Source organism: Notamacropus eugenii, chromosome 6, assembly GCF_028372415.1.
Source record: "Notamacropus eugenii isolate mMacEug1 chromosome 6, mMacEug1.pri_v2, whole genome shotgun sequence".
Lineage (NCBI taxonomy): Eukaryota > Metazoa > Chordata > Mammalia > Diprotodontia > Macropodidae > Notamacropus > Notamacropus eugenii.
In genome coordinates, this window is record NC_092877.1 from 357,007,862 (window position 1) to 357,035,136 (window position 27,275).

The window sequence follows — 27,275 nt, forward strand, 5'->3', positions numbered from 1 at the left end:
TTGTGGCTTGATTTTCAGATTATGGTACAAGCAACATAAAACATGTTACACACTTGAAAAATATTGTTTGTAATTCTAATTTGTACTTGGATGCAAAATAGATCCCTAATGGGGTTGATATTAGATGAATTACAAGCATTTGTATCATTTTTAGCTATTTGCATAATAGCAAGCAGATGTTTTGTTCAGAAACCTCACAAAAAACCTTCTTTCTCAGTATGTCAGGACAGATTTGTTCACAGAAAATGTTGCATGTGAAACTTCTCTGGCCAATTTGATTTTCTCATTAAGACAGTAACATCCACAACCATATGTATCAATTTATTCCTTAATAAAATATTTGTTTGGTGCTTTAGAATATTCTCTCATTTTCTTAACAAAATTTCTTTCAATATGCTCTTGAGATATCTCTTTCCTATCATGAGATATTGATCACCAAAACAAAGGGATTTTCAAATGAGTATATAAAACATATTCTGGATAATCCAAACAATGGTTGCACCTGGATTAGTTTTTTTTAAAGAATTTGACTTCTAATATTGCAACTATCTGTACATATAAAACTGTATTATTCCAATGAACTATATAACTGCAACTCTGTAATGTCAGCAGTAGCTAGAATCCATTCAAATTGTGTCCATTTGAGATCATTTTTCTTCTCAGGCCATAACACATAAGACTAATTCAAATTAGGGAACTCTAGTGACTTTGATATTAAAATTCTAGAAAAGCATCTCACAAATGTGGTGAAGGATGAGAAGGGATCATTCTGAATGAACAGAATTCCTGACAAAATTCCAGAACCATGGCCCCTTGGGAAAAACTACATTGAAAAATGACCAATAAATCTACCAGTAATTTCTAATGTACTCAGTCACCAGGCACCTCTCTAGGTAAGTTACAGATGAGTGGCTGATCTTCCTCAAAAGTACCCTGCACTCATGAAGTCAGAAGTTGAGACTTTCAATCCAATCTAATCTAATAAACATTTATCAAGCCCCTATTATTTCCAGGCACTGTACTGAGGCTGCAGATACAAAGGAGGAGACCCCTCACACAAAAAAGCAGGAGAATGGAGAGTGGGTATCTGGTGCAGGGGCTTCTTGTGAAGGAGTTCAAACCAGGCAGAGTAGCAGATGCAAGAAACATTTTAAAAATAGTGACAAGGAAAACAAGATTAAATCCACCAGTCCTGTTCCTCCTAAAAATAAAGATGTATGATGAGAAAACCCCAAATTACAGGGACTCTGTTGGCTCTACATCACTATCTTGTCCATTGGGAATGGAAGGTTCTTCTTGATAATTAAATTCAGTGACTTTTTGGTATTTTGTTGTCCACTTAATTTTGATTCTCCCAATGCACAGGCATGATTATGACTCAGACCAGGTTTTGGAGATTCTTACTGACCGTTTGTGGACCGTTCCTCATCCGGATTCACAGTTCCAGTCTTTTGGCGGACAGCAATGATAGGTTTGCTCTGGACCTTTATCAAACCATCTGTTCATCTTATGAGGAGAATATTATATTTTCCCCAGTTGGTGCAAGATTGGTTTTGGGAATGGTACAGATGGGGGCTAAAGGAAAAGCCCAGCACCAGATAAGAAGAGCTCTGAGACTTCAAGAAGATTCAGTTGGTGAGATTTCCTTAGGGAGAATCATGTTCTATTTTCTCTGTGGCAGATCTGCCAACTCAAGTATGAGGTATCCAAAAATAGTGACATAAAAGGTTTTGGGGCTCTCTAGAGAGTGTGCAAGAGTGGAAAGACCCTTGTTTTGAAGACAAAGGGTCTGGGTTTATATCCTGACTGACATTGGAGCCTGTTTGACTTTAGGCATATCAGTTCAGGTTTCAGATCCTTAATTTTTAAAGGAAGCAGCAAGACTCTGTGTTATCTAAGGTCCCTGAGAGAAGAATTTTTTTTTAAAAGAGAAATCCAGCATTCATATACTATGAGCCTGTGACTAGAAATGGCAAAGATACAAAAATATAGATTTGCTTGGGACCTTTATCAAACTGTCCATTTATCTCAGGAGGAGAAGATTATGGTTTCCCCACTCAGTGCAAAAGTGGTTTGGGGAATGATACAGGTGTGTGTGTGTGTGTGTGTGTGTGTGTGTGTGTGTGTGTGTGTGTGTGTGTAAGGAGCAAAGGCAAAGAGGGAAAGATACACAGAACCAGAGAGAAGATAGGATCTAGAGCTAGGAGTGCCTCATTGAGTCCAACTCGCTCACTTTACAGATAAAGAAACTGAGGTCCTCAGAGGTTCTGAAAGGATCAGTCCAATGTTCCTACAGGTGAGGCAGTAGGTGTCAGAGTCATGATTCAAACCCAAGTCGTTCTGTTCCACAATCACTACATTTCCTCTCCCCTGCTGCTGCTGAGAAGCCTTGTTTCCTAGAAAATCAAATAAATAGGCTTTCATTTCTTAGAATGAGATTCATACAATAACATTCCATTAAAGTCTTTATTAAATACAGGTCATTTATCTGCAAATTAAATTAAGTCTATAAAGCTGATTATGAAGACACACATATACATACAAATGCAACTTCTGTTAGATGGTGACATTTTCCTACTGACTTCCAAGAACTGTGATTTATCAAAGGGCTGCTGACTGTCACATGTTCTTAAGGCCTAAGTACATGACATAAATCCATTCGTTCAGACAAATGATTATGAATTGCATTTTTTTCTTTTTCAGAAAAGCTACTGAATTGCAAAATGTCAGGAAATCAGTTTCAAACTCTGCCAAATGCCTTTTGAGTCTTAATTAATTCTTTGGAAATATTCTGCCACTCCTCCCCCACCCAGCAAGTCTTAAGGCTAATCTCTAGAGTTTCAAAGAGGGAAAGTAAAGTCTTCCATGTCCTGTGTTAGTCTGGTCACACCAGTCCTTTAAATAGCCCAGAAGCAATTCCTGAAACCAGCCAAGTGAAACAAAAGATGATGATTAACTTCCTAATGGAAGGAAGGTTGAGAAGGAAGTGCTGCAATTCATCAGGAAATGGGAATGATTTTTCCCCAAAGTGGAGTCAGAGCTGGAAGGGATTTTTTTTCTCATCTGTAGAATGTGTCTAAGAGTATTTGCCCTTTGTATTTTGAGAGTTTATTACTCAGTATGAAATGAAATCTAAAAATATATGTTTTGTTTTTCTAAATTGTTGCATCAGTGAAAGCTACTTGTAGCAACACTCATCATGACTCTGGATTTTATACTCTAGAAAGGAGTTATGATATAGTTGGCCAGCACCAATCCAGTCTACTGAAAAAGAAAGCTTGTCAAGAAGACAAGTTCAAACTCTTCCTCAGGCACTGATTTAGCTGAGTGACCCTGAGCAAGTCACTAGACTTTTCTCAGCCTCAATTTCCTTATATATAAAATGGGGCTGATATCAGCTACATCACAGAGTTGTTATGAGGATCAAATGAGATAACATATACAAAGGACTTTACAGACATCTAAGTACAGTATAAATACTAATTGTGGTCACTATTTAATTGTTAGTGTCTCCTTTTCTGTCTCCTCGTTGAGTGTGCACCTGATTATCCTTCAAGTCTTTCTTCTGGGACCTCTTCTCTTTCCTCTTTACATTACCTTGCTCGGTGATCTCATAGGTCCTGTATATTCAATTCTCATCTCTATACAAATGATTCTCAGATCTATTTATCCAGCCATAACCTTTCTCTTGACTTCCATTCTAGAATCTCCAATTGCCTATTAGACATTTTGAACTAGGTATCCTATAGGCAATTGGAGAGTGTTGACTTACTGATTTTACCTTACAACATCTCTTCTACACATCCTCTTCTCTCTTCTCACACTACCACCATGTTGGTAAAAACCCTAATTACCTCATGCCAAGACTATTCCAATAGCCTAATGGTTAGCCTACCTCAAGTCTCTCTCCATTTCCCTTTCTCCTCCACTCAGCCGTCCAAGTGAGCTTTGCAAAGCACAGGTAGTTGGACCATGTTAACAACCTTCAATTAAATGAACTCCAGTGGCTCCCTCTTGACTCTAGAATCAAATACAAAATCTGATTTTGGTTTTTAAATTCCTTTGTAGCCAGGCTTCTTCCTACATTTCCAATCTACTTACATCTAACTCCCCACCACAAGTTTATTACTGTTATTCAATCATTTTGGTCGTGTGCCTCTCTTTGTGACCCCATTTGGAGTTTACTTGGCACAGATACTGGAATCATTCGCCATTTTCTTCTCCAGATCATTTTGTAGATGAGAAAACTGAGACAAACTGGATAAAGTGACTTGCCAAGCTAGTAAGTGTCTGAAGCCAGAGGAGAACTCACAAAAATGAGTCTTCCTGACTCTTGGCTTGACATTCTATCCACTGTACCACCTACCTGCCCTCATTTACTCTATAATCTAGTTAAAATAGCTTCTTTATCTTTCCTCACATAAAATATTCTATCTCCCAAACCTGTTTGTTTTCAATGGCTGTCCACTGGCTTGGAATTCTTTCCCATTTCACCCATACCTCCTGGCTTCCCTAGATGAAACTTTGTTTCATCTAAAATACCACCTTCTGTAAGAAATCTTTCCTAATCTTTTTCATTACCATCCCTCCTCTCCTTAAGATCTTCTTCCTTCTGAGATTACAACCCAGTCCACTGGGCTTTCCGCTCTACCCTACTGATTTTCTTTGAAATTGTTTCATTGTCTATTAAATGGGCATAACAGCATTAATGTTATCTTCCTCTCAAAGTTGTAAGGAAAGCACTTTGCCACTGGTTAAGTAAATGTTCACTATTCTTAGCATCAAGGTCTCTTGGTTGTCAGCCAAGTTCCTTCAGCTGATCTATGTATGACGTGGACCAATGGTTCTTCACTATCCTGGGTGCCCTTTTCTTAATGTTCGCTATCTTAATAATGTCCTCCCTATAATTATAAAAATCATAACAAAATACTTCTGATGTCTAGCCAGGTTAAAGTTCATCTCTAGACCATCTGTAGACCTGTAAGTCATATGTCTCTTAATGAAGCTCTGGCTTCATTAGCTTTCAGTCCTTCCAAATTCATAGCACTGACCCATGTTGGGTCTTCAAGGCTACTGCAGTCATCAGCACTTTATTCAGACTAACCGCTTTTTAACTATATTCAACTTATCTTGTACTTATGAAACTGTTTTTTTGAACCCAGATGTAATAGTTTGTATTTATTTCTAGTCAATGTCTAATAGCCCGGCCTGTCAGCACAGCATATTTTTTTAATCCTAATTCCACAATCTAGTGTCTACTATTTTACCCAGTGTGGTATCATCTAGAACTTTGATAAGCATGTCATCTATGCTTTTATCCAGATTAATGATAAAAATGTTAAAGACCATGGAGCTAAACATAGATCACTATGGCATTCCACTACAGACCTCATTCCAAGTTTCTTTTATATGCATACATACATATATACATATACACACATATATAGATGTATATATGCATCTACGTATCTATAGATATATGTAAAACCCAACTTTTATCACACCATTTCAACAGTAACTTCTGAATAGATGAATTAATTATGATCATGCATACAAATTGGACCTGAACAATAAGGTTTTCCTGAACAATAAGGTTGGAATCATGTAGGAATTGTGCGATTTGTTTATATTCAAAGTACATAGATTTATTAAAAGGGTGATTTAGGCAATTTTTTTTTATAATGAAAATTAGAGGTGCCATGCTGTAATTCTCAGAAAATGAACAAGGGCAGTGACTTAGGAAAAAAAAAAGTTTCTCTCAAAATCTCAAAAGTCAAGCATAAAAATGAGATCCTTTTGAAATTACTTTTTAAAAAGAAATTTTGCCTATCTATATTTGTTGTTATGTCATACTAATTTGTAGATATAGCCTTTCTTCCCCCCTCACCCCCCCGTCTCATCTCAAATAATCCCTTCATTTTTACGTAGAAAAGGAACTAAGCAAAACCAATGACAGATTGAACACTCGGCAACAGTGGATGCACCATTCTTTATCTTTAGTTCCCCCACCCACCTCTCTACCAATATCAGAGTAGCTCTTTCTTATCTCTTCTTTTGATCCCAGATCAGTTTTCACAATTATTCAGTGTCTGGCTTTGTTTTAGTGGGACATAATTGCAATCTTTTATTACCCTGGTTCTTTGCTCTACAATCTTTCACATAAGTTTCTCCATGCTTTCCTGAATCCCTCATAGCTGTCAGTGTTTACCTTGCAGTGTTCCATCATATTAGTACAACACAATATTCTCAATCATTGTGCGGGTGATGGGCACACTCTTTATGACTTTGACTTTGAAGAGTATTCGTTGGTCTAACACTGGGGGATGATCGTAACTTCATGTTATGTACAAACGGTGCCCTAAAGACTAATTCTTAATCCCACTGGGAGAAAAATTGGCTTGTGGATACACTGCTTACACTGCTTTCCTTTGGAAATAACTGACACATTGCAATGCAAAACTTCTGAAGTGCTTTGCAAGGTAGATGCCCTTACTTTTCCAGAGACAAGAAATTGGAGGCACCAAGTTAATGTACTTGGCTCAAGTGTCAGAGGTGGAATTTTAATCCAGGTTCTCTTGACCTCAGGTCCAGCCCTCCATCTTCTCTGCCATACTCCTCTGATACATACTGTGGGCTAATTTTGGTAAAGTTTGAAACAACATGCAATTTCTTCTCCCTCAACATAAAGTGTTGTCTGCAAAAACTCATTTTCTGCAGCAAGGAAGCATTTAAAATATTTATGGTAACTTAAAATGCAGTATTAGTTATACCTAAGGGTCTAAGGAATTATGGTATCTTTCAGAGTTCTTAGATAGCTAGACTGAAAAGCTGTTGTTTTTATGTTGTTCAAGATGTCAGTATATGTTATAATTATTTTTTAGGGGAAGAATTTTCGGCTCTGAAGTCATTTCTCTCTGCCATACCCCCCCAAAAGCAAGAATTTACATTTAATCTTGCCAATGCCCTCTACCTTCAGGAAGGATTCCTGGTGAAAGAACAGTATCTCCATAGCAACGAGGCTTTTTTTCAGAGCGCTGTAAAACTGGTGGATTTCCAAGATGCTAAGTCCTGCGCAGAGGCAATCAGTACCTGGGTGGAAAACAAAACAGATGGTAAAGCTGTCCATTTTCCCAGAATTTTATTTGCTATTCATATTTGTGGTTCTTTTTGCCCTCAAGCTGTGAATGACTGGCTGTTTTCTTACTAATACCCAGAGCAGAAACATAGGCACAAAGAAATTAAGAAGAAACTTCCTTTCCCTGTTATTGTTACTTGGTCCTAAAATGAAGAGGAATTGAGAGCAGTTTTAGAAGAATAATGATCCTGGGTGGAATGACATCGATTTTCTGTGGTTCACCGGAGAACAGTGAACAGCCATTTTTGCTCATGCCCCAGCTTTGTGGAGTCACCCTTCTTTTTGTCAAGGAGAAGGCAGCTGATAATGTATTTACCCCATTAGTGACAAATGCTTTATTTCCCACATTTACTGTAAATCATTAATACCCCCTGGTAAAATGCTTTCATGCTTAGAAAAAATCCTGATAACCCTCCTGGCAACATGCCACTCAAAAAACTTATTCTTTCCACAAGGTAAATGAAAGAAGACATGGTTTGGGGCTTCCCAAATCATTGAAGGATGAGTCTTTGATCTTTTTGTCATCTTTCACATGAAACCTTACCTCAGTTCCCATTTATACAGTAATTTACACTATTTGCATACACTATTTCAACAATCCTGTGAGGTAATTATTGCTATTCTCACTGTATAGATGAGGAGGGATGTTAAGTGACTTATGTAGATGGATGGGAGGGAAGATTCCATCTCGGGTTTTCATGACTTCAAATCTAATGCTTTATACACTGTGACATAGTAAGGCTCCAACTAGACAATCAACTGGAAGGGTATACACAAAGGAACTCATGATGGTTGTTTTTGGTAAAATTCCAAGCCACAGAAGAGCACCTTAGCACCCTATATCTGGAGTCACAAGGAATTCATTGTGCTAGTTTTTGGTAAAATTCCTCTCTAAATGTACTTTCCCCCTAAATTGTTTCTCCAAAAATGTACCTCATAATGAAAAAGTGCCATATTTATAGTCAGAAGAGCTCAGCTTTCATCTTTTGTCTGCCATTTAGAAGGACACTCATTTTCAGCAAGTCCTCTTTTCCATCTGAACTCCCCCTCCTCTGCCTCAGGGTTTAAGGATGTGCTAGATTAGCTGTAGACCTTGTCATGGTTCTTCTACCCTTCTGTCCTGCTGCTACTCCCAAGTATGACTCGTGTAATGACAACATCTCAGAGACCATTTATCCTGAAGACCTAACCCATAGATAGGAGAACCAGAATTTCCCCTTACATCAGAACTTGCTAGTGGTTATCCAAACTTTGCTCTAATCCTCTGCTAAGGTAGAGCTCATTACCTTCTGGGGCAGCCAATCCTGCTTGGGGTTATCTTTGTTATTAAGTTGGTTTTTCTGACATCAAGCCTAAATTTGTATCCGCAGTCTCCACTCATTATGTCTAGTTTTACCCTCTGGGGTCAAGCAGAACAAACCTAATCCTTCTTCCACATAAAATACCCAGTGGAGAATAGGGAGAAGGAGCGTTTCAGCAAACCCCAGCCTTACTCTGCCTTTAAACATTTTTCTAGCATTTCAAACTGGAATGCCGTTTCAAACTTCAAATGCCTTCTACTCATAGTGAGAGAGATACAGCCAGACTATGGCTGTGCAGTTAATGAATCATACTGTTTCAACCACCCATTAGAAGTTCTTGATTTAAAACTGACATTCTACCCGTGATGCATATAACATTTCAATATTCTAGCTCCATTCAATCAGAAAGATTATTAAAAATTTATGCAGGAAGAAAGAGAAAAAGTTGTTTGGTCCCTCCTTCTCCCCCTTCCTTCAAACATATACAAAAAAAAAATTTATTAATGCTTATTTTGTCAGTCCTGTTAGCTAGATAGACAGTAGATATGTCTATTCTAAGAAATTTTCTGAAGAGCTATCCCATCCTTCTCTTTTTCTAACTCCAAAGGAAAAATAAAAAACATGTTTTCAGCTGAAGACTTTGGCCCTCTAACAAGACTTGTGCTGGTGAATGCCATTTATTTCAAAGGGGACTGGATACAAAAATTCAGAAAAGAAGAGACACAGCTGATGGATTTTACCATTAAAGATGGCTCCATAACCAAGGTGCCAATGATGAGGATGCAGCTGAGGACAAAGTTAGGTAATTTTGAGATTTGTTGTGTGAGGCAAGGAAATCCTTTGAACCCTCCAGGTCCAGACACAGGAGGAGTCAGCTATCGGCATCTGGGGAGGGAGTTTCCATCCAAGGACTATGGATGAGATACTAAGTATGAAAAATAACATCAGTTATAGCCTTGAGTACATTTCCTTAGCAATGTCTATTGTATCACACTTAACTCCCTGCTCCCCCACCCTCCCTTCACACATTGTATAGTCCAGGAATACCGGTATTGTTACTTTTCCTTGAACATGATGCTTCATCTCCCACCTCTGTGTCTTTGTATTGGTTGTTCCCCAAGCCAGACATGCTCTCCCTCTTCTCCTCAAACCATTGACATCCCTGGCTTCTTCCAAGAGAGCTGAAATGATCTACAAGAGGTCTTTCCAGGTCCCCCTAATTACATGAGCCTTCCCATCTAAGGTTACCTTCCTTCTGTAACTTATCTGTCACATAGGTATCTATTTATATATTATCTTCTCCATTAGTTCATAAGCTCCCAAGCATTTAGCATAGAGTCTATATATATTTATATATAGGTATTCATATATATATTTAATATATACATATATGTATATATACTTAATAAATGCCTTATTGATTGATTGATCTGTCTTCTCCCTCCTTGATTGTAGGTTACTTCACTCATTCACAGATGACCTACCAGGTGGTGGAATTACCTTATGAAGGGAATGAGTTTAGTTTAATTCTCTTGCTTCCAGCAGAAGATATAGCCATTGAGAAAGTAGAAAAAATTCTCTCTGTGGATCAGATCCAAGGTTGGATTCGTGAAATGCAGGAAGAACATGTGGAAATAAGCCTTCCTAGGTTTGTAATAGCATTTTATTATTCTGGTCTCTTTCATGCTTTTGCCTCATCATCATCCCCTTTGCCCTAAGAGAAGATTCACAATAGTAGGCTGAAAGGGGACAAGTGTTGGAAGGAGACTGCTGACATCAACAAAAAGAAAAACTCCTTTCTGAGGTGGCTTTCTACTCTGTTGGCACAAAGTTGGATCTAACCTAACTTGGCATAAATCCATTCCAAGGTGGACTGAATTCAAGAGCTCAGTTTTCTCTTGAAGGGATAAAGAAATGTAGACCTAGAGTAATAGGATTAAATGGAATTATTATAATTGTTTCATGGCCATAGCTTAGATTTCTCTAGTTTCTTTTGCCTCAGTGGAGCTGAAAGTATTTCCCTTGCCCCAAAGTAAGGATATTGATGGCAAATATAAGAAGCCACCCTTATCTACTTTAGCCACCCACAACCCTAGGACACTAATTTTAACATTTACAGCTATAATAAAGCTAGGGCATTTTATCTATGGCAGAAATGGTGGGGAGACAGTGGATCAAAGGAGACATATGGAGGATCTCCTCAATAGGAGTGTTTTAAATGGAATTCAAATAATATATACTGATCTATCCAACAGTAATGAATGAACTTATGGCTTATGATTAAGCCCCTTTGTCCTCTCACTTGTTGTTGCTGCTGCTATTTTCATATAGGCTCAAGAGGCACAACATGGTGCCAGGCTTGGAGTCACCAATACCTAGGTTCAAATCCTACCTCTGACATTTACTAGCTACGTAACCTGAAAGTCAACTAATTTCTATTAACCTCAGGGAGTTTCCTTGGACATATCTGTTAATGGCCTCTAATATCCTATCTAGTTTTTAATCTATGGTGCTATAATACTATTAAATCATACATGCCTTATATTCTGTGCTGGCGAATCATCCTGACATGTTTCAGTGCTGACTAAATTCCACATTTATTCACTGTGGATTTGTATCCATCCTATAGGAGATTCTGAGACTGGTTTCTAATTTATAACAAGTACAAGTACTTTTTGAAATGTAATATAGGATCATAGGAAGAAATTCATGGGGATAGAAGGGGTTTTAAGAGATTATCTTGTCTTCTGCCTACATAAACCATTTCTATAATAAACCACTGAGTACATTTATGATTGCAGTGATAGAGGTAGCCTAACCTACTCATAGAACAAAGTCTAGCATTTCTATGTATTCTTCTTGTCACATTTGAGTTTTTACTATATGATCCTAGATTTACAGCTGGAAGGCCATCTGGTCCTCCTCCTCCCCCTGCCCTACTATATAGCTGAACAACTGAAGCCCATTGAGGTTAAGTGACTTACCTAAGGTCATGTAGCTAAAAACTGGCAAAACTGAGATTTGAGTACAGGCACTCCAATTCCAAATCTAGTGCTGTCCCTAGTGTACCATGCTCCCATCCTAAACAAGACTTAACAAGAAGGGAATTGGGCTATCAGTTATCTTTTGGCAAATTACTTTCATTGGGAAGAAAAAATGAAGCTTCATATTCAGAGTTCAAAATGTGGTTATTAACTCAGCTACTCGAGAAGCAGGATGACCCAGTGGAAGGCACCTTGGATTTGAATTAAGGAAAATCTGGGTTCAAATTCTGCCTCAGTTACTTATTAGCTGTGCCACCCTAGGCAAGTCCCTTCACTTCTCTGAGACTGTCTCTATCTTTAAAATGGGGAGAACAGGAGCCTCTCCCCTCTCTACTGTTTGTCAGAAGCACCAAATGAGATAACATATGTTATCTTTAAGTAAACCTTTAAGTGCTATAAATATCAGTTATTATAATTGTAATTGCATTAGAATATTTGTTTTTCTTTTCAAATGGTTTTATTGATATTTTTTGGTTTTATATCATATACAGTTTCAAATATATCCTTTCTTACCTCTGATGGAGAAAGTTAATCTTTATACCAAAGGGGGAAAAAAGAGAGAGGACATGACTCAATCCAATAAAATCCATGAGCACATCAACTGTGTTTGACATATAGTATATTCAGTATTCCACACCTATGGTCTCCCACCTCTGCAACAAAGGAAGGGAAATGTATTTTTTTAGTTGATCTCTGGGACCATACTTGGTCATTAGGATTGTGTAGCATTCAGTTTTCTTTTTTGTAACAGACCATTTCAAACACCTTCTCTTGTTTTTCACTATAGATATACATTCATAGTTTCAGATCATGAAGATAAAGTCCATAATCTAAGTGATTTAGAGCATTAAGAGACCTCAGAGGCCATTTTGTACAATTATCCTATTTTATACACAAGAAAGTGATAGAGAGAAGCAAAGTCAGTTGGCCCAAGATCACATAGGTGATCACTGACAGAGATGAGATTTGAACCCTGGCCCTTGGACTCCATGTGAAAACGCTCTTTGTAATAATTTTGTATAACATTTATCAGATGATATCTTCCAGCCTATTCACATGGGGTCCCAAACTTTTAAAAATAAAACTCTAATCATTTCCCTTGCACAGGTAAAAAGAAGCAGATGTGGTTATTTGGTTGCTGCTGAAAGCTCAATCAATAGTTTTGCAAAAATGAACAGTCAGTTTTCCATACAACCAAAAACTGGGCATGCTTTTAACATGGAAATGTGCCTTTTAACTTCCAAGGAGTTATTTATACCAGCTTCCTTCTGTTTTCACACAGGGACATCCAGATTTGTAAAAGTCAAGGATAACCATGTGAAAATGGAATTGTTTTTTAAACTTAATTCAACTAGATTCAGTTTCAGGTTCTAGCCATTAAAATCATAGCCACTTTTGTAGCAAAGGAATACAGAATTCTTTCTTCATTTAAATATAGGGAAACATGACTGTTTACAGAAAAGTGAGCTTGCAGAAGGAATTTCTAAAGAATTAAAAAAAATGATTTATAGATGCCTTTCATTTTGAAATCACCACTGATTTTGGGCAATGTATTAATGTATTGTTTTCCAAAAAAAATTCTTTTAACATTAGCTATTTCCATTTTTTGTTATGCCTATTTAGTTAGCATATGAGTGAAACCCTAGAAGTTTTAAAATTCATATCTATTATTACTAGTGATGCAGAGCATGACTCCATATGGTCATTGATATTTTGCCATTTTTCTTTTGAAAATTTTCATAGTATTTGACATAGCTATTGAAGGAATGACTCTTGGACGTAAGTATTTTTGATAGTTTCTTACATATTGTAAAAATCATAGTATTGTCAATATTATTTTCTGAAAAAATATTGGTTCACTTCCAGCAGTTTCTCTTCTTATTCTACCTGCCTGAATTTTATTTATGCAAAAGATTTTTTCCTAATCCAAATGTTCTATTTTGTCATATATATGTGCATATATCTATGTACACAGAGATATCTGTGTGTGTGTATGTGTGTGTGTGTGTGTGTATGTGTAAATGGAAAGAGAGAGAGAGAGAGAGAGAGAGGAGAGAGAGAGAGAGAGAGAGAGAGAGAGAGAGAGAGAGAGAGGAGAGAGAGAGAGAGAGAGAGAGAGAGAGAGAGAGAGAGAGAGAGAGAGAGAGAGAGAGAGAGAGAGAGAGAGAGAGAGAGAGAGAGAGAGAGAGAGAGAGAGAGAGAGAGAGAGAGAGAGAGAGAGAGAGAGAGCATTATACAGGAAACATTTATTAATTGTTGCTATGTTCCAGGCATTTTGCCAAGTACTAGTAATGCAAAACCCAGAAAACAAGACAATCCCTACTCTCTATTACAATCTAATAGAAGAAGATGAAAAATTAAATGGGAGCTAAAAGTGGAGAGAATAACAGGACTAAATACTGGGTGTGGCAATGAAAAAAGCAACACTGAAGTGGTAGAGGAAGAGGCCAGTAATAGAAGCAGAAATAAAAAAGTGAGTGGCATAGGTAGGTCTTTGAATGAATAATGTGACAGTTCTAAGCAGGGACTCACCATTCATTGCATCACCTTCAGGCAGAGAAGTTTCCTGGGTGCCAGGTAGGTAGTGTGGAGGTAGAATAGGTGGGAGAATGAGGCAAAATTAAAGATCACCTCTATCACTTTATGACCACCTCCATCCTTTGTTTGTTTACTAATTCCCCCCTTTGCCATATATCTGAAGAGTACTTCCTTCCATTTTTCCTCTTATTTTTTATATGACCTTTTATATTCATATCACATTCCTATTTTGAGGTCAAGACACTGGGGTCCCAAACTTTTCTATTATTATTATTATTATTATTTTTTACCAAACTGCTTTCCATCTATGCAGTAGTTTTTATTAAACAGTCATTTCCTCAGTAATTTTAGTTCTTGCATTTCACTTAATTTTGCCTCTTCTTTAGATAATCTATTCCACTCTTAATCAGTACCTAAGAAAGAGTCAGAATGGTAGTGGGGAAAGAGGGAACTTCAAAGTTAGGAAGAAAGAAGTTCAAGGTTCATTTTTGATGCATGTTGGATGTGTGACTGTATAGCATCTTTAACATCTTCATGACTAGTCAACTCTCTAAGAACATTAAAATATAGAGCAGTTATTTCTCTGCATTGGCAGAGGGACTTTATTAATTGAGGGTTCCCTATATCAATGAAATCAGATGATTATCACTTTTTAATGTAGTTTAAATTATGGTAGTGATAGGTCCATTTTGGTTTTATATTTTTCATTATTTCCCATGAAATTCTAGAGCTGATATTCTTCCAAATAAACTTAGTTTAGTGCTATGAAGTATATCATTGGCTGTTTGTTTGACATAGCACTAAAAATGCAAATTAAACTATCATTGGTTTAAGTATATTGGTAAGATTCCACCATGATTACTAGATGTCTCTTTAGTTTCTAAGTATTTCTATAAAGAATATTATATTTTATATTTATGTGTCTTTTGTATGTCTTGACATATATCTATTTTTATATATAGCTAACTCTTAAGAACACCTACCCCCCAAAATTAATCTCAAGTATCATTATAAATTATTTCAAGTATAAATGACAAAATGGAGGATATGTTCATACCATAAAAAAATGTATTCTAGTGTTTTACTGAAATCAAGTTTATTACTATTATTATAGCAAGGGTTTTGGAATGCTAATGCAATTAAGTCAAGTCAACAAGCATTTATTAAGTGCTTACTATGTGCTAGGCTCTGGTTAAGTACTGCGGACAGGGGCAAGAAAAAAGGGAGAAAAAGTAGATCCTGCAGTCAAGGAGTTGAAATTCTGAATGAGGGAACAAGACATAAAAGGAAATTGAAGGGGAATGGAGTGGAGAATATTCTGGAACAGGGGCATAAGAAAGGAGGGAGGGAGAGAGAGAGAGAGAGAGAGAGAGAGAGAGAGAGAGAGAGAGAGAGAGAGAGAGAGAGAGAGAGAGAGCGCAAGTGCAGCATGGGGCTAGTCAGAATCACAAAATGATGATTCTAAAATCAATTCACCAATGAGAGAAAGAGTCCACGTGCACAGAGGAAGAAGGCAGCTGAGTCATTCATGATGGCAAAGTCTGGAGAATTAAAGAGAATGTTCACACATTATGTATATATGTGTGAATATTATTTGTGAATATATTACCTGAAAAGTCTTCCAAAGGATATATTTAATAGTAACTCACACCTTTTTAGTTTTGCAAAATGATTTCCTATTGCTTCGAGGCAACATTGATGGATTACGAAAGGGTAGCTAGGATGAACTCAATTTAAACATTGCCCTAAGGCAATACTAGCTCCATGGACCTTCTCAGGCTTCTTAAGGTCTCTAACCCTGTTTCTTTCTCTCTAAAATGGGGATAATAATAGCACAGACATAATTAGATGACTTTGCAAAATTTAAAATACTTTGTAAATGAGACCTTGTATCAATATTATTAATAATATCACTATGATATCTTTTCTTGTAGTTGGTACATATAATAGCACTGATATTGGAAGCATTTTCCCTGGGTGATAGGGAAGGGAAATTTTAATGATTTGTCCAAAGTCATATATGTGAATAATGATGGATCTAATGCTAGAACACAGGTCTAGATCTAGGAGAATGTAAGCACATTGAGGGTAGGCACTGCTTAGAACTTACATTCATCTTCTCAGCACCAGGCATAGAGCATACATAAGAGGTGCTTAATAAATGCTTACTGCTCCATCCGTAGGTGATACTGCTACTCATCGATAGCAAATTCATTCAAGATCCATCATTATTTTTTCTTATTCCATGTATACATTGTGTTAGGCCTTGTAGGGGGACAGAAAGAAAATGGGACACATGGTATGATGGATAGAGAACTGGCCTCAAAGTCAAGATGGCTTTTGTCATCCTACCCCTCACACATTTTGACTGAGTGACCCTGGCCAAGTCAATGCCCAGCTACTCTTTAGGGGCCATAAGTGGTACTGCAGAAACTGATCTGCTCGGGCAGAGGGAACTTCTTGAGCTGGGAGTACTCTATGTCAATGGAGGCCCAAGTCTTGTAAAAATAAACTACACAAGTGCTTATCTCACAGAATCCTGGAGAGGGTCTGAGGAAGTAATGCCTGGAGATCTCTTGCTGAACTTAAAGCGCTGATGATAATTCTTATCATGACGTCTGCACCAACTATATTGGGACCTTCTTGTTGTCAAACATTAGAACTTAGAATTTCTCTTTCTTTCTTTTTCTTCCTTTCTTCCTTCTCTTTCTTTCTTTCTTTCTTTCTTTCTTTCTTTCTTTCTTTCTTTCTTTCTTTCTTTCTTTCTTTCTTTCTTTCTGCTGGTATGGAAAAGACCTCAGTTCAACTCATCCATTGGCATAGATGACAAAGCTGATGCCCAGAGTCCTGTCCAGGGTAATATAGGCAACTGAGTGACATGGGAGATAGAATACTGGACTTGGAGTCAGTAGTAAGTGACAAGAGATGGAAACTTAACCTAGATCATCTTACTTCAGACTCAAATCTAGTGTTGCTTCATAAGGAAGTGCTGCCATCTGCTTCCAGATGGCCAAAAGATGCCCAGGTGACTTGAGTTTTACTGACAATTCTCCCTTCCCTTCCCTTCTCTTCCCTTCCCTTCCCTTCCCTTCCCTTCCCTTCCCTTCCCTTCCCTTCCCTTCCCTTCCCTTCCCTTCCCTTCCCTTCCCTTCCCTTCCCTTCCCGTCCCTTCCCTTCCCTTCCCTCCCTGCCCCTCCCCTCCCTGCACTCTATAGCTCAGACACCATGGGGCCCCTGCCCCCTACCTAAGGGTACTCTTCTCGACCCTCCTGGCTTCAGAGTGATTATCAATAGTAGCTATTGCTGTTTCCCTCCAGCCTAATGTCTTTCTTTTCATTGCCTTATTAAAGGGGCCATGCCCTGACTACTTCTTTTTTTTTTTTTTGGACTTATTTTTTTTTAATTATTTTTTAATGTTTAACGATCACTGCCATACAATTGAGATTTTATCCCCCCCACACCTACCCCCCACTATGCCCCTCCCTCCCCATGACTGCATGCAGTTCTGTATAGGTTCTACATATACTTTCCTATTGAGTACATTTTCACTATAGTCATGCTATGTAGTCAGACTAAAATAAATGGAAGAAATCATATAACAAATCAAAACATGATACACAAACACATACACATACACAAACATGATCTGCTACATTCTGCGAATGACTTCCATATTTCTTTCTCTGAGTGTGGAAGGCATTTTGCCTTAGAGAACCACCATTGGGATTTTATTATTTTTTTTTTATAAGAAGTTTTTGCGTTATTTCAAAAATCCAAGTCTACCAGAAAAAACTCTCGCATACTGTGGTCGTTGCTGTGCACAAAGTTCTCCTGGTTCTGCTCCTTTCACTCAGCATCAGATCATATAAGTCCTTCCAGGCCTCTCTGAAGTCTTCTTGTTCATCATTTCTTATGGCACAATAGTACTCCATTACATTCATATACCGTAATTTATTCAGCCATTCCCCAATTGATGGACATCCCCTTGACTTCCAGTTTTTGGCAACTACAAAGAGTGCTGCTATAAATATTTTTGTACATGTGGGACCCTTTCCCATTTTTATGATCTCTTGGGGATACAGTCCTAGTAGTGATATTGCTGGGTCAAAGGGTATGCACATTTTTGTAGCCCTTTGGGCATAGTTCCAAATTGCTCTCCAGAATGGTTGGATGCGCTCGCAGCTCCACCAACAATGAATTAGTGTTCCAACTCTCCCACATCCTCTCCAGCATTTATCATTTTCTTGTTCTGTCATGTTTGCCAATCTTATAGGTGTGATGTGGTACCTCAGAGTTGTTTTCATTTGTATCTCTCTAATCAACAGTGATTTAGAGCATTTTTTCATATGATTATAGATAGCTTTAATTTCTTCCTCTGAAAATTGCCTGTTCATATCCTTTGACCATTTATCAATTGGGGAATGACTTGTATGATTATACATTTGAGTCAATTCTCTATATATTCTAGAAATGAGGCCTTTATCCCCGAGCTTAGCTGTAAAAATTCTTTCCCAATTTACTACATCCCTCCGGATTTTGGTTGCATTGGGTTTGGTTGTGCAAAAACTTCTCAGTTTAATGTAATCAAAGTTATCCATTTTGCATTTCATAATGCTTTCTATCTCTTCTTTAGTAAAAAATTCTTCCCTTCTCCATAAATCTTATAAATACACTATTCCTTGCTTCTCCAGTTTGTTCATGGTATCAATCTTTATACCTAAATCATGTACCCATTTGGACTTGATTCTTGTGTGCGAGCCCTGACTACTTCTTAAAGAGGCCTATTCATTGAATGCACATTACCTCACCCTAAGTCAGTACCTGCATAGACCTTGGCCTAAAGGGGCCAAGGTCTCCCAATGCATCCTGAGTCATCTCCAGTCATCCTGATGAATCTCTGGTCACTGGATTCAGATGGCTCTGGAGAAGTGAGGCTGGTGACCTGCACAGCCCTCCCTCACTCCAAACAAAGTCAAGTACAAGTCATGTCATCATTTCTCTGATGGCATGGTCTTCTTCGGCAACGAAGGACAAGCACAACAACTCTGCTTCATGACAGCATGTGGAATCCATACACAGCTGGGTGGCACAGTGGATAAATCGCTGCACCTGGAGATGAGAAAAACTAAGTTCAGATTAAGTCTCAGATACTAACTGCTCGAGTTTGAGCAAGTCATTTGATCTCTGCCTCAATTTCCTCATCTGTAAAATGGGGATAATAATATTAATAGTTACTTTGCACAGTTGTTGTAAGGATACAATGAGATATTATCTATAAAGCACTTTGTAAAGTCTGAAGTACTATATAGATGCTAGCTATGATAATGCAGCTGATCATTAAAACAGAGGCGCAGCGCAAAACAGCGTAAGTGTTCTTTTCATGGTTAATTTAACAACAACAACAAACAGTACTAGGGATATTTTCCCAAATGTTTCTGAGAAATTAACGAAAGCTAGAAGATTTAACTTACGTGGGGGCCAGGAAAGAGGACAAAATTTGATTAAATATAAAATGTGATGATTGTAAAGAAAAAAAAGTATTTCATTTCACAGTCAGTTGTGGTTAAAAAAATAATCTGCTAAGAGTTATGGAAGATGTTTCAAGCATTTCTTTTTTTTTCCCTACAGGTTTCAAATAGAACAAAAATTAGATTTCAAGGAAGTTTTCAAGGCTCTGAATATAACGGAGATATTTAATGGTGGCTGTGACCTTTCAGGAATAACAGGTAGTGTGATGGATGATTGTGAAATTATTCCAGATATTTTAAAGCATGCTTTCAGGTTTTTTTCCTTCCCTTAGTTATGCCCCTTAACTGCTTGATTTTCAAACTTAAAACAATAGAGCCCAGACTCTACATAAAGCACAGACTACATAAATGTCACTTCTGTACATTCACGCTGCCAACAAGCTCTCAGGATACTCTGCTTAAATAGTTTCTTTCATGGAGCTCACAAAACATTTTGGAACTGTTAGTTAAGCCTGATAACTGCAACTTTTAGTGGATTTATGGAGTTAAAATAGAACCATGAGTCCTTATTTCAGACATTTTCATTTCTAGATCTCTAAAATGGGAATAATAACTTCACAGCCCTTCTCTAACGAAAGCTAATAAAAACTCTCATAAGCCGTTTTGCAAATGCTAATGTAGGAATATTAAGGTCCTTGCAACAGTCATCTGCAAGCTGCTACTGTTCTCTGATCTAGAATATAGAAAGCACCTCTATCAGGGACCTCATTTAAGATTCCAGAACATTTTACTGTCAAGTCATTATGGACCAATTATGGGCAGGGCACTGGGTTTAGCTTGGGAAGACAATGGAGGCAAGTAAGGGACAATCCCCATCCTCAAGGACTTTATACTGAGTTGTATTCAGTAAACCTTTACTAGAAAAAGATTTTCCACTGAAAATCTATAGCACAAAGCATGTCACTGAATGGTTCTGCTGAGATCACACCCTGATCCATCATTGTTTGTTGACATAGAAATAGAAGTCAGCATCTAGGAAGTCCATTTCTTCTTTGGGTGAGTGAGTTTGGAAAACAATGTGATAAATTGGTGCCACTGAACTCCACAGCCAAAGGTCAATCACTGAGATAGGTAATGCACAATCTGTGGCCCACACATGGCTTTTTAGAAGTTCAGGATGTACCCTTACAACATGAAGGGAGAATCAAAAATTGCCCTTACAGATTTATTGATGATATTTTGATGAATTACAAAGGCAGTGAATACTTATTATTGATATATCATGTTCTGTGAAAGATTCAACATGGTAATCTGCCATAGGCATGCCAAAGGGTCCTCTAGCTAGTATGATCTATTTAGAATAATATAGTAATTACTTATGCATTATAGGATTAGAGCTGGGAAGGCTCTTAGAGATAACAGCTAGGTGTGTAATGGATGGGGCACTGGACTTGGAATCAGAAAGATCTGAATTTAAGTCCTGATTTAGGCTGGCAGTACAATTATCTCTTCTACTTTGTGATTTTCCTCATCACGATTTTGACGTATCTTGGATCAGCACAAAAAATTAAATAGGGATTTTGGGGAGTTTTGCAGAAGCTACCAGCAACACACAAAGGCTGGAAGATGACACAGAAAAAAAGTTTAGAAACTCAGAAATGCATAAATTTAATATAGTATTATATAATACCAACATATTTCATCTTTTAATGCCATAATAATTTAGACTTCTTCTCTGATATAAAGTGAGAGCAAACATTTTACATGGATTTTCCAGAATGTGCTGCACCCTAAACTCTGCAATGTAGAAGGAATGACTATAATCTTGGGCAAGTCATTTATTCTCCATCAACCTCAGTTCCCTCATCTGTAAAATGGGGACAATAAGTAAAAATGTGTCCTTCACAGGATTGTGGTGAGGATGGAATGAATCAACACATGTAAAATGCTTCATGAACCCTAAAATACTGTAGAAGTTACTTATGATTATTATTAACTTGGAATCATCTAAGCTAATCCTCTCATTTTATAAATGTGGAAATTGAAGTTCAGAGAGGTTACAAGTCTTATAAATAGGAAACAGCAAAGCAGACATTGAAACCCAGGTTCTCTGACAATAAACACAGCACATTCCCCCTGCATCATAGAGCATTTAGAGGCAAAATGCTGTAGCTTTGTCAATGAGGCTGGTAAATTCTGCCTCCTACCATTGGTCAGGCTAGCCACTCTTGGTCTATAAAACGTAATGCTCCACCTGAGATAAGAATTGGACACATTCCCCCCAGGCCTCTCAGATTTTACTTCAATAATGGTCATATCAGTGTTAAACATTTGAAGTAACATGGTTGATATTGGTTGTGGAATCAGGAAAGAACTGGATTTAAAAGCTCTTTGTGCCTCAGTTTCTTCATCTGTGTAGAGGGTATAATACTTGTAGTATGTACCTCCTAGGATAACAGAACCACACAATTTCTCATAGTGTCTATCTCTCCTTGCTTTATAGGTTATCTAAAAATATGATAAATATACCTTACATTTCTTCCTGCCAGTCACTGATAACTGAAAGGACAGGGTCCTGTGCTACTCTTTTGCAAACCTCTTTTCAAATTAACAGAAGGTCATTAATCAACACCCACTCTTCTGTGAACCTATCTGCAAGTTTTATTAATTACCCATCATTTCACTCTTGCACCAATAGGCATGTTGTGGGAGATTTTGTCAAGTCTGCGGAAATCAAAGCATACTCATTCAATCAAGGTGTGTCTTCCAAACCCAGCAGTTCCATCACATTAACAAAAATAGTCATTAGCTTGATGTGACTGACTCTGTACGGACTTCAGTGACCTCCTTTTTCTTTTCAAAGTGCTTGCTATTTACCAGTCCTTTAGAATTTGGCTATAGACCAATATAAATATCAGTAGTTTGAAATTTCCCAAATTCATCTTTTTGCTTTTTTAACATAGCTTAATTTTTATTACTAAAGAGCTACATTATGAATAATAAAAGTAAAAAAGGATAAAGCATGGGGAAGTAGACTAATCTCTTCTTTTATGTTAATAGAATAAAGACCTCTACAAAGAAATAATATGTAGCTTACCATGGTTGAGAAGAATCTGCATGGCAGGGGATTTGTAAATCTAATCAAGAAAACTTTCACTGAAATATTAAGGGAAAAGTGGCGGGGCGGGGAGAGAAGGATGTACAATGGAAAAGACATTCTTTGTCTGTTTGCTTTATTTTCTCTCCTGTTGTCTTCATCCAAACAGTCTCCCCTCTTCTTCTCTTTTTCTATTCTGGAGTTCCTATATAAGGACATCCTTTCATTGTATGAAATAGCATTGCCCCTCTCAGTTTTATCTGGTTCCTTTTAACAAACCAAGATAACACCTCTTCAGCTTTCTAGCATCTCTCCCTTTGACTTCTTCCGTATCACCAACAGAGGCCTTAGAATATCATTAACATAGGATTAGGATTAGGATCCTGGGAGGTATTTTTTTTTTTTTTTTAGGCCCAGAGACTTGAACACATTTCAAGTACCTAGGTAATTTCTTACCATCTTTTTACCTGCCATGCCTTTCATTTCTTCTTCATATTGCTAGAGTGAAGATCATTCAATATTCTGGAGGAGAGAGAAGTAAAACAGAAGTTTAGTGGTTCTGTTTGCTCTCTCTGTCTCTCTGTCTGTCTCTGTCTCTGTTTCTCTCTCTCTCTCTGTTTCTCTCTGTCTCTGTCTGTCTCTCTCTCTCCTTCCCTCCCTCCCCTCTTCCCTCTCTCCTCATTATCCTCATACAATGGACCTATCTTTCCCTTGATTTATGATTCTTCCAAATGGAGGAGAGGTTTACAAGACTTCTATGCCATTAGATTACAAAGTTTTTGAGAGTAGACATTGTTTCGTTATTTATACTTGTATCTTCAGTGCTTGACACATAGTAGGCAGTTGTAGATTGTGAATTAATTGATGATAAATTTTAGTAGATTCTGAAATGTAACTTTCTTGATCTTCTTCTCCTCTACCTCCTCTTCCCCTTCCCCCTCCTTCTCTTCTCTTTGTCCTCGTCCTCCTTGTCATCATCATCACCATACTCTTCCTCTTTCTTCTTCTCCTCCTTCTCCTCCTTCATCTCCTCCTCCTCCCCTCCTCCTCCTTCTTCTATAACATTTTTTCCATCCTTGACTATGTGGCCCTCTTCCCACTTTTTGTCCGTATGCTTTTTAAAACTCTGAAGTCATCAGAGAGCTCCTGGTGCAGCTCCATTGTTTTCTTTAGACATTTTTTTTTTCTGTCACTGACATGAATCTTATCCATAAAGACAGAATTGCAATTTAAAAAATCTCCCATCCCCTTATGACATTACCTTTTATAATCTCAGGCAATGGGATCATGTCATCTTTTTTGTAATTTTTAAAAATTTATTTTCCTAAAGCTTAAAGTATATTTCTGATTAATCCTAGTGTATAATTTTCTTTCTGTTATGACATTGAGAGTTAATTTGTTTTCTTCGTAGATTCTTGTTATTGCTTTTTCAATCATCATATTTTCTTATTAGCTATAACTTAGTCCAGATTATTTCTCCTCATTCCTTCCTCTATTTTCTGACAGATTTTCAAGAGTTTCTCAGATGCCCTACTTTTAGCAGAATTATACTTGCAGTTCTAGTAGACTTTGGATTTAAATTTAATTGTTTATCATTAATTTTATACTTTGTCTCTGAACAAGTTATGTAATTCATATTGGTAAACCATAATCCATTCCCTATCTTTTGTCAAATGGCCTGTTGTACTTTCTCCCAATTACGTTGCTTTTTTTTCCCTTTTATCTTCCTCCAGATATTCTCTACTGTGTTTTCATTCCCAAGTGGTAGTGATATTCTCCCTTCTTTTCCACATTACCTCATTCTTTCTTAATATAATCTTCTGCTGGCATCACTCAATCAAACTGTAATACCATCAAGTCTCAGTAATATTTATTTGATTTCATTTTTGTGAAAATTTAAAGTCCATTTCATTTTTTATATTCTGCGGTCAGTTTTTTTTCTATTTTCATTTGAGAATTACTAGGAGCTATTTATTTCTTTTATATTTATATATAACATTACTTCATAATATGTAATTTTGCAATCTTTTTCTGAGCTTTCTCTCTCTCTTGCCCTCAAAATTCCACTGAAAGCCTTCATGGTTAGATTAATAAGTAACTTGACATATGTGAATTGTACTTTACCTCCTTATAACTCATCATTTTGCCATTATAGAAGAGATTAACAAGCTTTCCTCTTCTTCATCATTTTAGAACACTTATAATTTTTTGTTTATTTATTTTAGTGGTATTTTATTTTTTCCAATTACATATAAAGACAATTTTTAAAATTAATTTTTAATAAGATTTTGACTTCCAAATGTTTCTCCTTCCCTTCCCTCTTCCCTAAGAATGTAATCAATTTGATATGTAAAATATATTTCCATATATAACTTAAATAATAAAACACAAAACGATATGACCAAAATGAGTTGAAAACTAGTATAAAATACTAAGCAAGATTTTAAAGAAATAAAAATGGAGACACATTTTGATATCTTTCTCACAAACCTGTAACTTATTTATTTATCCCATTTCCTAACATATGCATAGGACTAAATGGATATGGGCTTTTATAATCTAAGATACTTATTTTAATACAGAGTCTGGACCCTTCTTGGATTTGGTCATGTTTTGGGACATTAATCCATCTTAGTGTCAAAAGTCACACTAACTTGTCATGCGTGCTGGTGATCATCAGATTTTATTTATTGCTTTTATCTTTCTTCCTTAGCCAATAGTTTCTTAGTTTTTCACTCTGTATCTTCCCAGTTTCTCCCTCCTTCCTGTGACAGAAGTCTGGCAGGGAAAGCAAACAAACAAATTTCTGATTCTTGGTTCCTTTTTTTGTAAGTGTTTTATCTTTATGGCAGAAGAAAGCTATTACAATTATAGTTATGAAAAGTTTCCCTTCACTAACAGAAAGAAAGCCTCATTCTATGTTTGATCAATTAAAAAGGAATAATTTTGCCCTCTGCTTCCAAAGAAGATGAAGTATCGCCTCTGCTGAACAGATAATTTCTGGCATACTTGTTATTGTTATACCTCAATGTTTCTCCATGATGACTCTCTTTTATACCTTTTTAGGAAGAACATTCATAAACTACCTCAGATACAGACTCCTTTATGGAGAGAGATTATTTGATTCATTCCAATTTAGCAAACACTTGGTTTCTCAGCTCTCAAAGACTTCCTTCCTCACATGACAATAAGTTAAGGTCAGTTATAACAAAAATATCATCCCAAGACCCTCTTACTTCATTCAGCCATCATTCTACCTCTTTTCTGCTTTTTACTTCCAAACTTTTGGAACAAGTAGCACACAATTACTGAGATGACTGCCTGCTCCCTGCTCATTCATTAATGCCTTCCCATCTGGTGTCTGCCTCCCAAGTTTACCAGACATGCTCTTTTTATCTCATCCAATCCTCTTTTTCAGCTCCTTTTCACACTGACTTTGCTTAGCATTTGTCCTTGTAGACTGATTCGTTTTTCTTGAATTTGTTTCTACCTTTTACTTCCATGACTGCACTTAAATCATTGGTCCTCCTTCCCCAGTTGGCTCTTCTCTGTCTCTTTCATTAAATCCTCTAAATCCTCTACCCCTCTCTACCTTAAATGGAATATATGCTAAGAATATGACCTTGGCTTTCTTCTATTTCTAACTTTTCTTTTAGTCATCTCATTCCTTCTCAAGGCTCCAATGACCATCTCCAGACAGATTGCTCCATACCTCCCCAACCCAACGATAGATCTCAAGGCCTGATCTCTCTCTAGAGCTATACTTTGTGGGGTATCTTCAGCCAAACATCCCACTACAATCTCAAAGCCATCATGTTTAAAGCTGAATTTTTCATCTTTTTCCCGTAAACCTCCATCCTTCCCCTAATTCTTCAGAACTGTTTATGGTACCATATTCTTCAGATCACACAGTTGTAGCCTCAGAGTTCTCCTAATATTTTGCATAGACTTAATCTTTACACTTACATTCTTTCTTAGAATGTCATTTATCTTGCTGTATTCCATCCACCTCTTTCATCAAAATGTAAACCCTTTGAAGGCTAGGTTAGTATTTTGTACATCTTTCTATCTCAGTAACAAACAAAATCTGTTTTCCCTCTATTCAGTTATTTCAATTGTGTCTGACTCTTCATGACCCCATTTGGAGTTTTCTTGGCAAAGATACTGGAGTGGCTTGCCATTCCCTTCTCCAGCTCACTTTACAGGTGGGGAAACTGAGGCAAATGGGGCTAAGTGACTTGCTCAGAGTCGCACATCTAGTAAGTGTCTGAGGCAGGATTTGAACTCAGGAATATGAATTTTCCTACCTCTAGGCCTGTACTCCTGTCAAAAGCATAGGCGTCAAATGAGAGGATTTGGACGAGCAAGGAACTGAGGCACCTTCCATTTGATTCCATTATATTTAGAAGAGATTCTACAAGTAATAATAGAGCTAAAAGCAAATCCCCAGAAGGAAAGGATCAATGTCCTCAATTGTCACCAGCACTTTTTTACTTCTAGTTTCTCTATTGTCTGCCCCAGTTCTAGCTGAGCTCTGGTTTCCAGAGCTGGGGGTGGGCAGTGCCAGCATTATAGCTGACCAGCTGCATCTGAATGAAAAGCATTTATCAAGCACTTGCTATGAGTTGAGCTTTAGGTGAGGCTCTGGGGATACACATGCAAAAGCAGCCTGGGCTGTCACAAGAATGAGTT

The 27,275-nt window shown here is 37.2% G+C and overlaps 1 protein-coding gene across 1 annotated transcript in view; it reads left to right on the plus strand.

The window, feature by feature from the left end:
• Window positions 1–1,049: 1,049 nt before the first annotated feature.
• SERPINI2 (serpin family I member 2) overlaps window positions 1,050–27,275 on the plus strand; it is a 41,529-nt gene continuing 15,303 nt past the window's right edge. Inside the window, exons 1-5 of the mRNA XM_072621016.1 lie at window positions 1,050–1,635; window positions 6,882–7,112; window positions 9,044–9,238; window positions 9,892–10,084; window positions 19,647–19,744. Coding sequence (XP_072477117.1) covers window positions 1,368–1,635; window positions 6,882–7,112; window positions 9,044–9,238; window positions 9,892–10,084; window positions 19,647–19,744 — 985 coding nt within the window. The 5' untranslated portion in view covers window positions 1,050–1,367. The remainder of the gene's footprint in view (window positions 1,636–6,881; window positions 7,113–9,043; window positions 9,239–9,891; window positions 10,085–19,646; window positions 19,745–27,275) is intronic.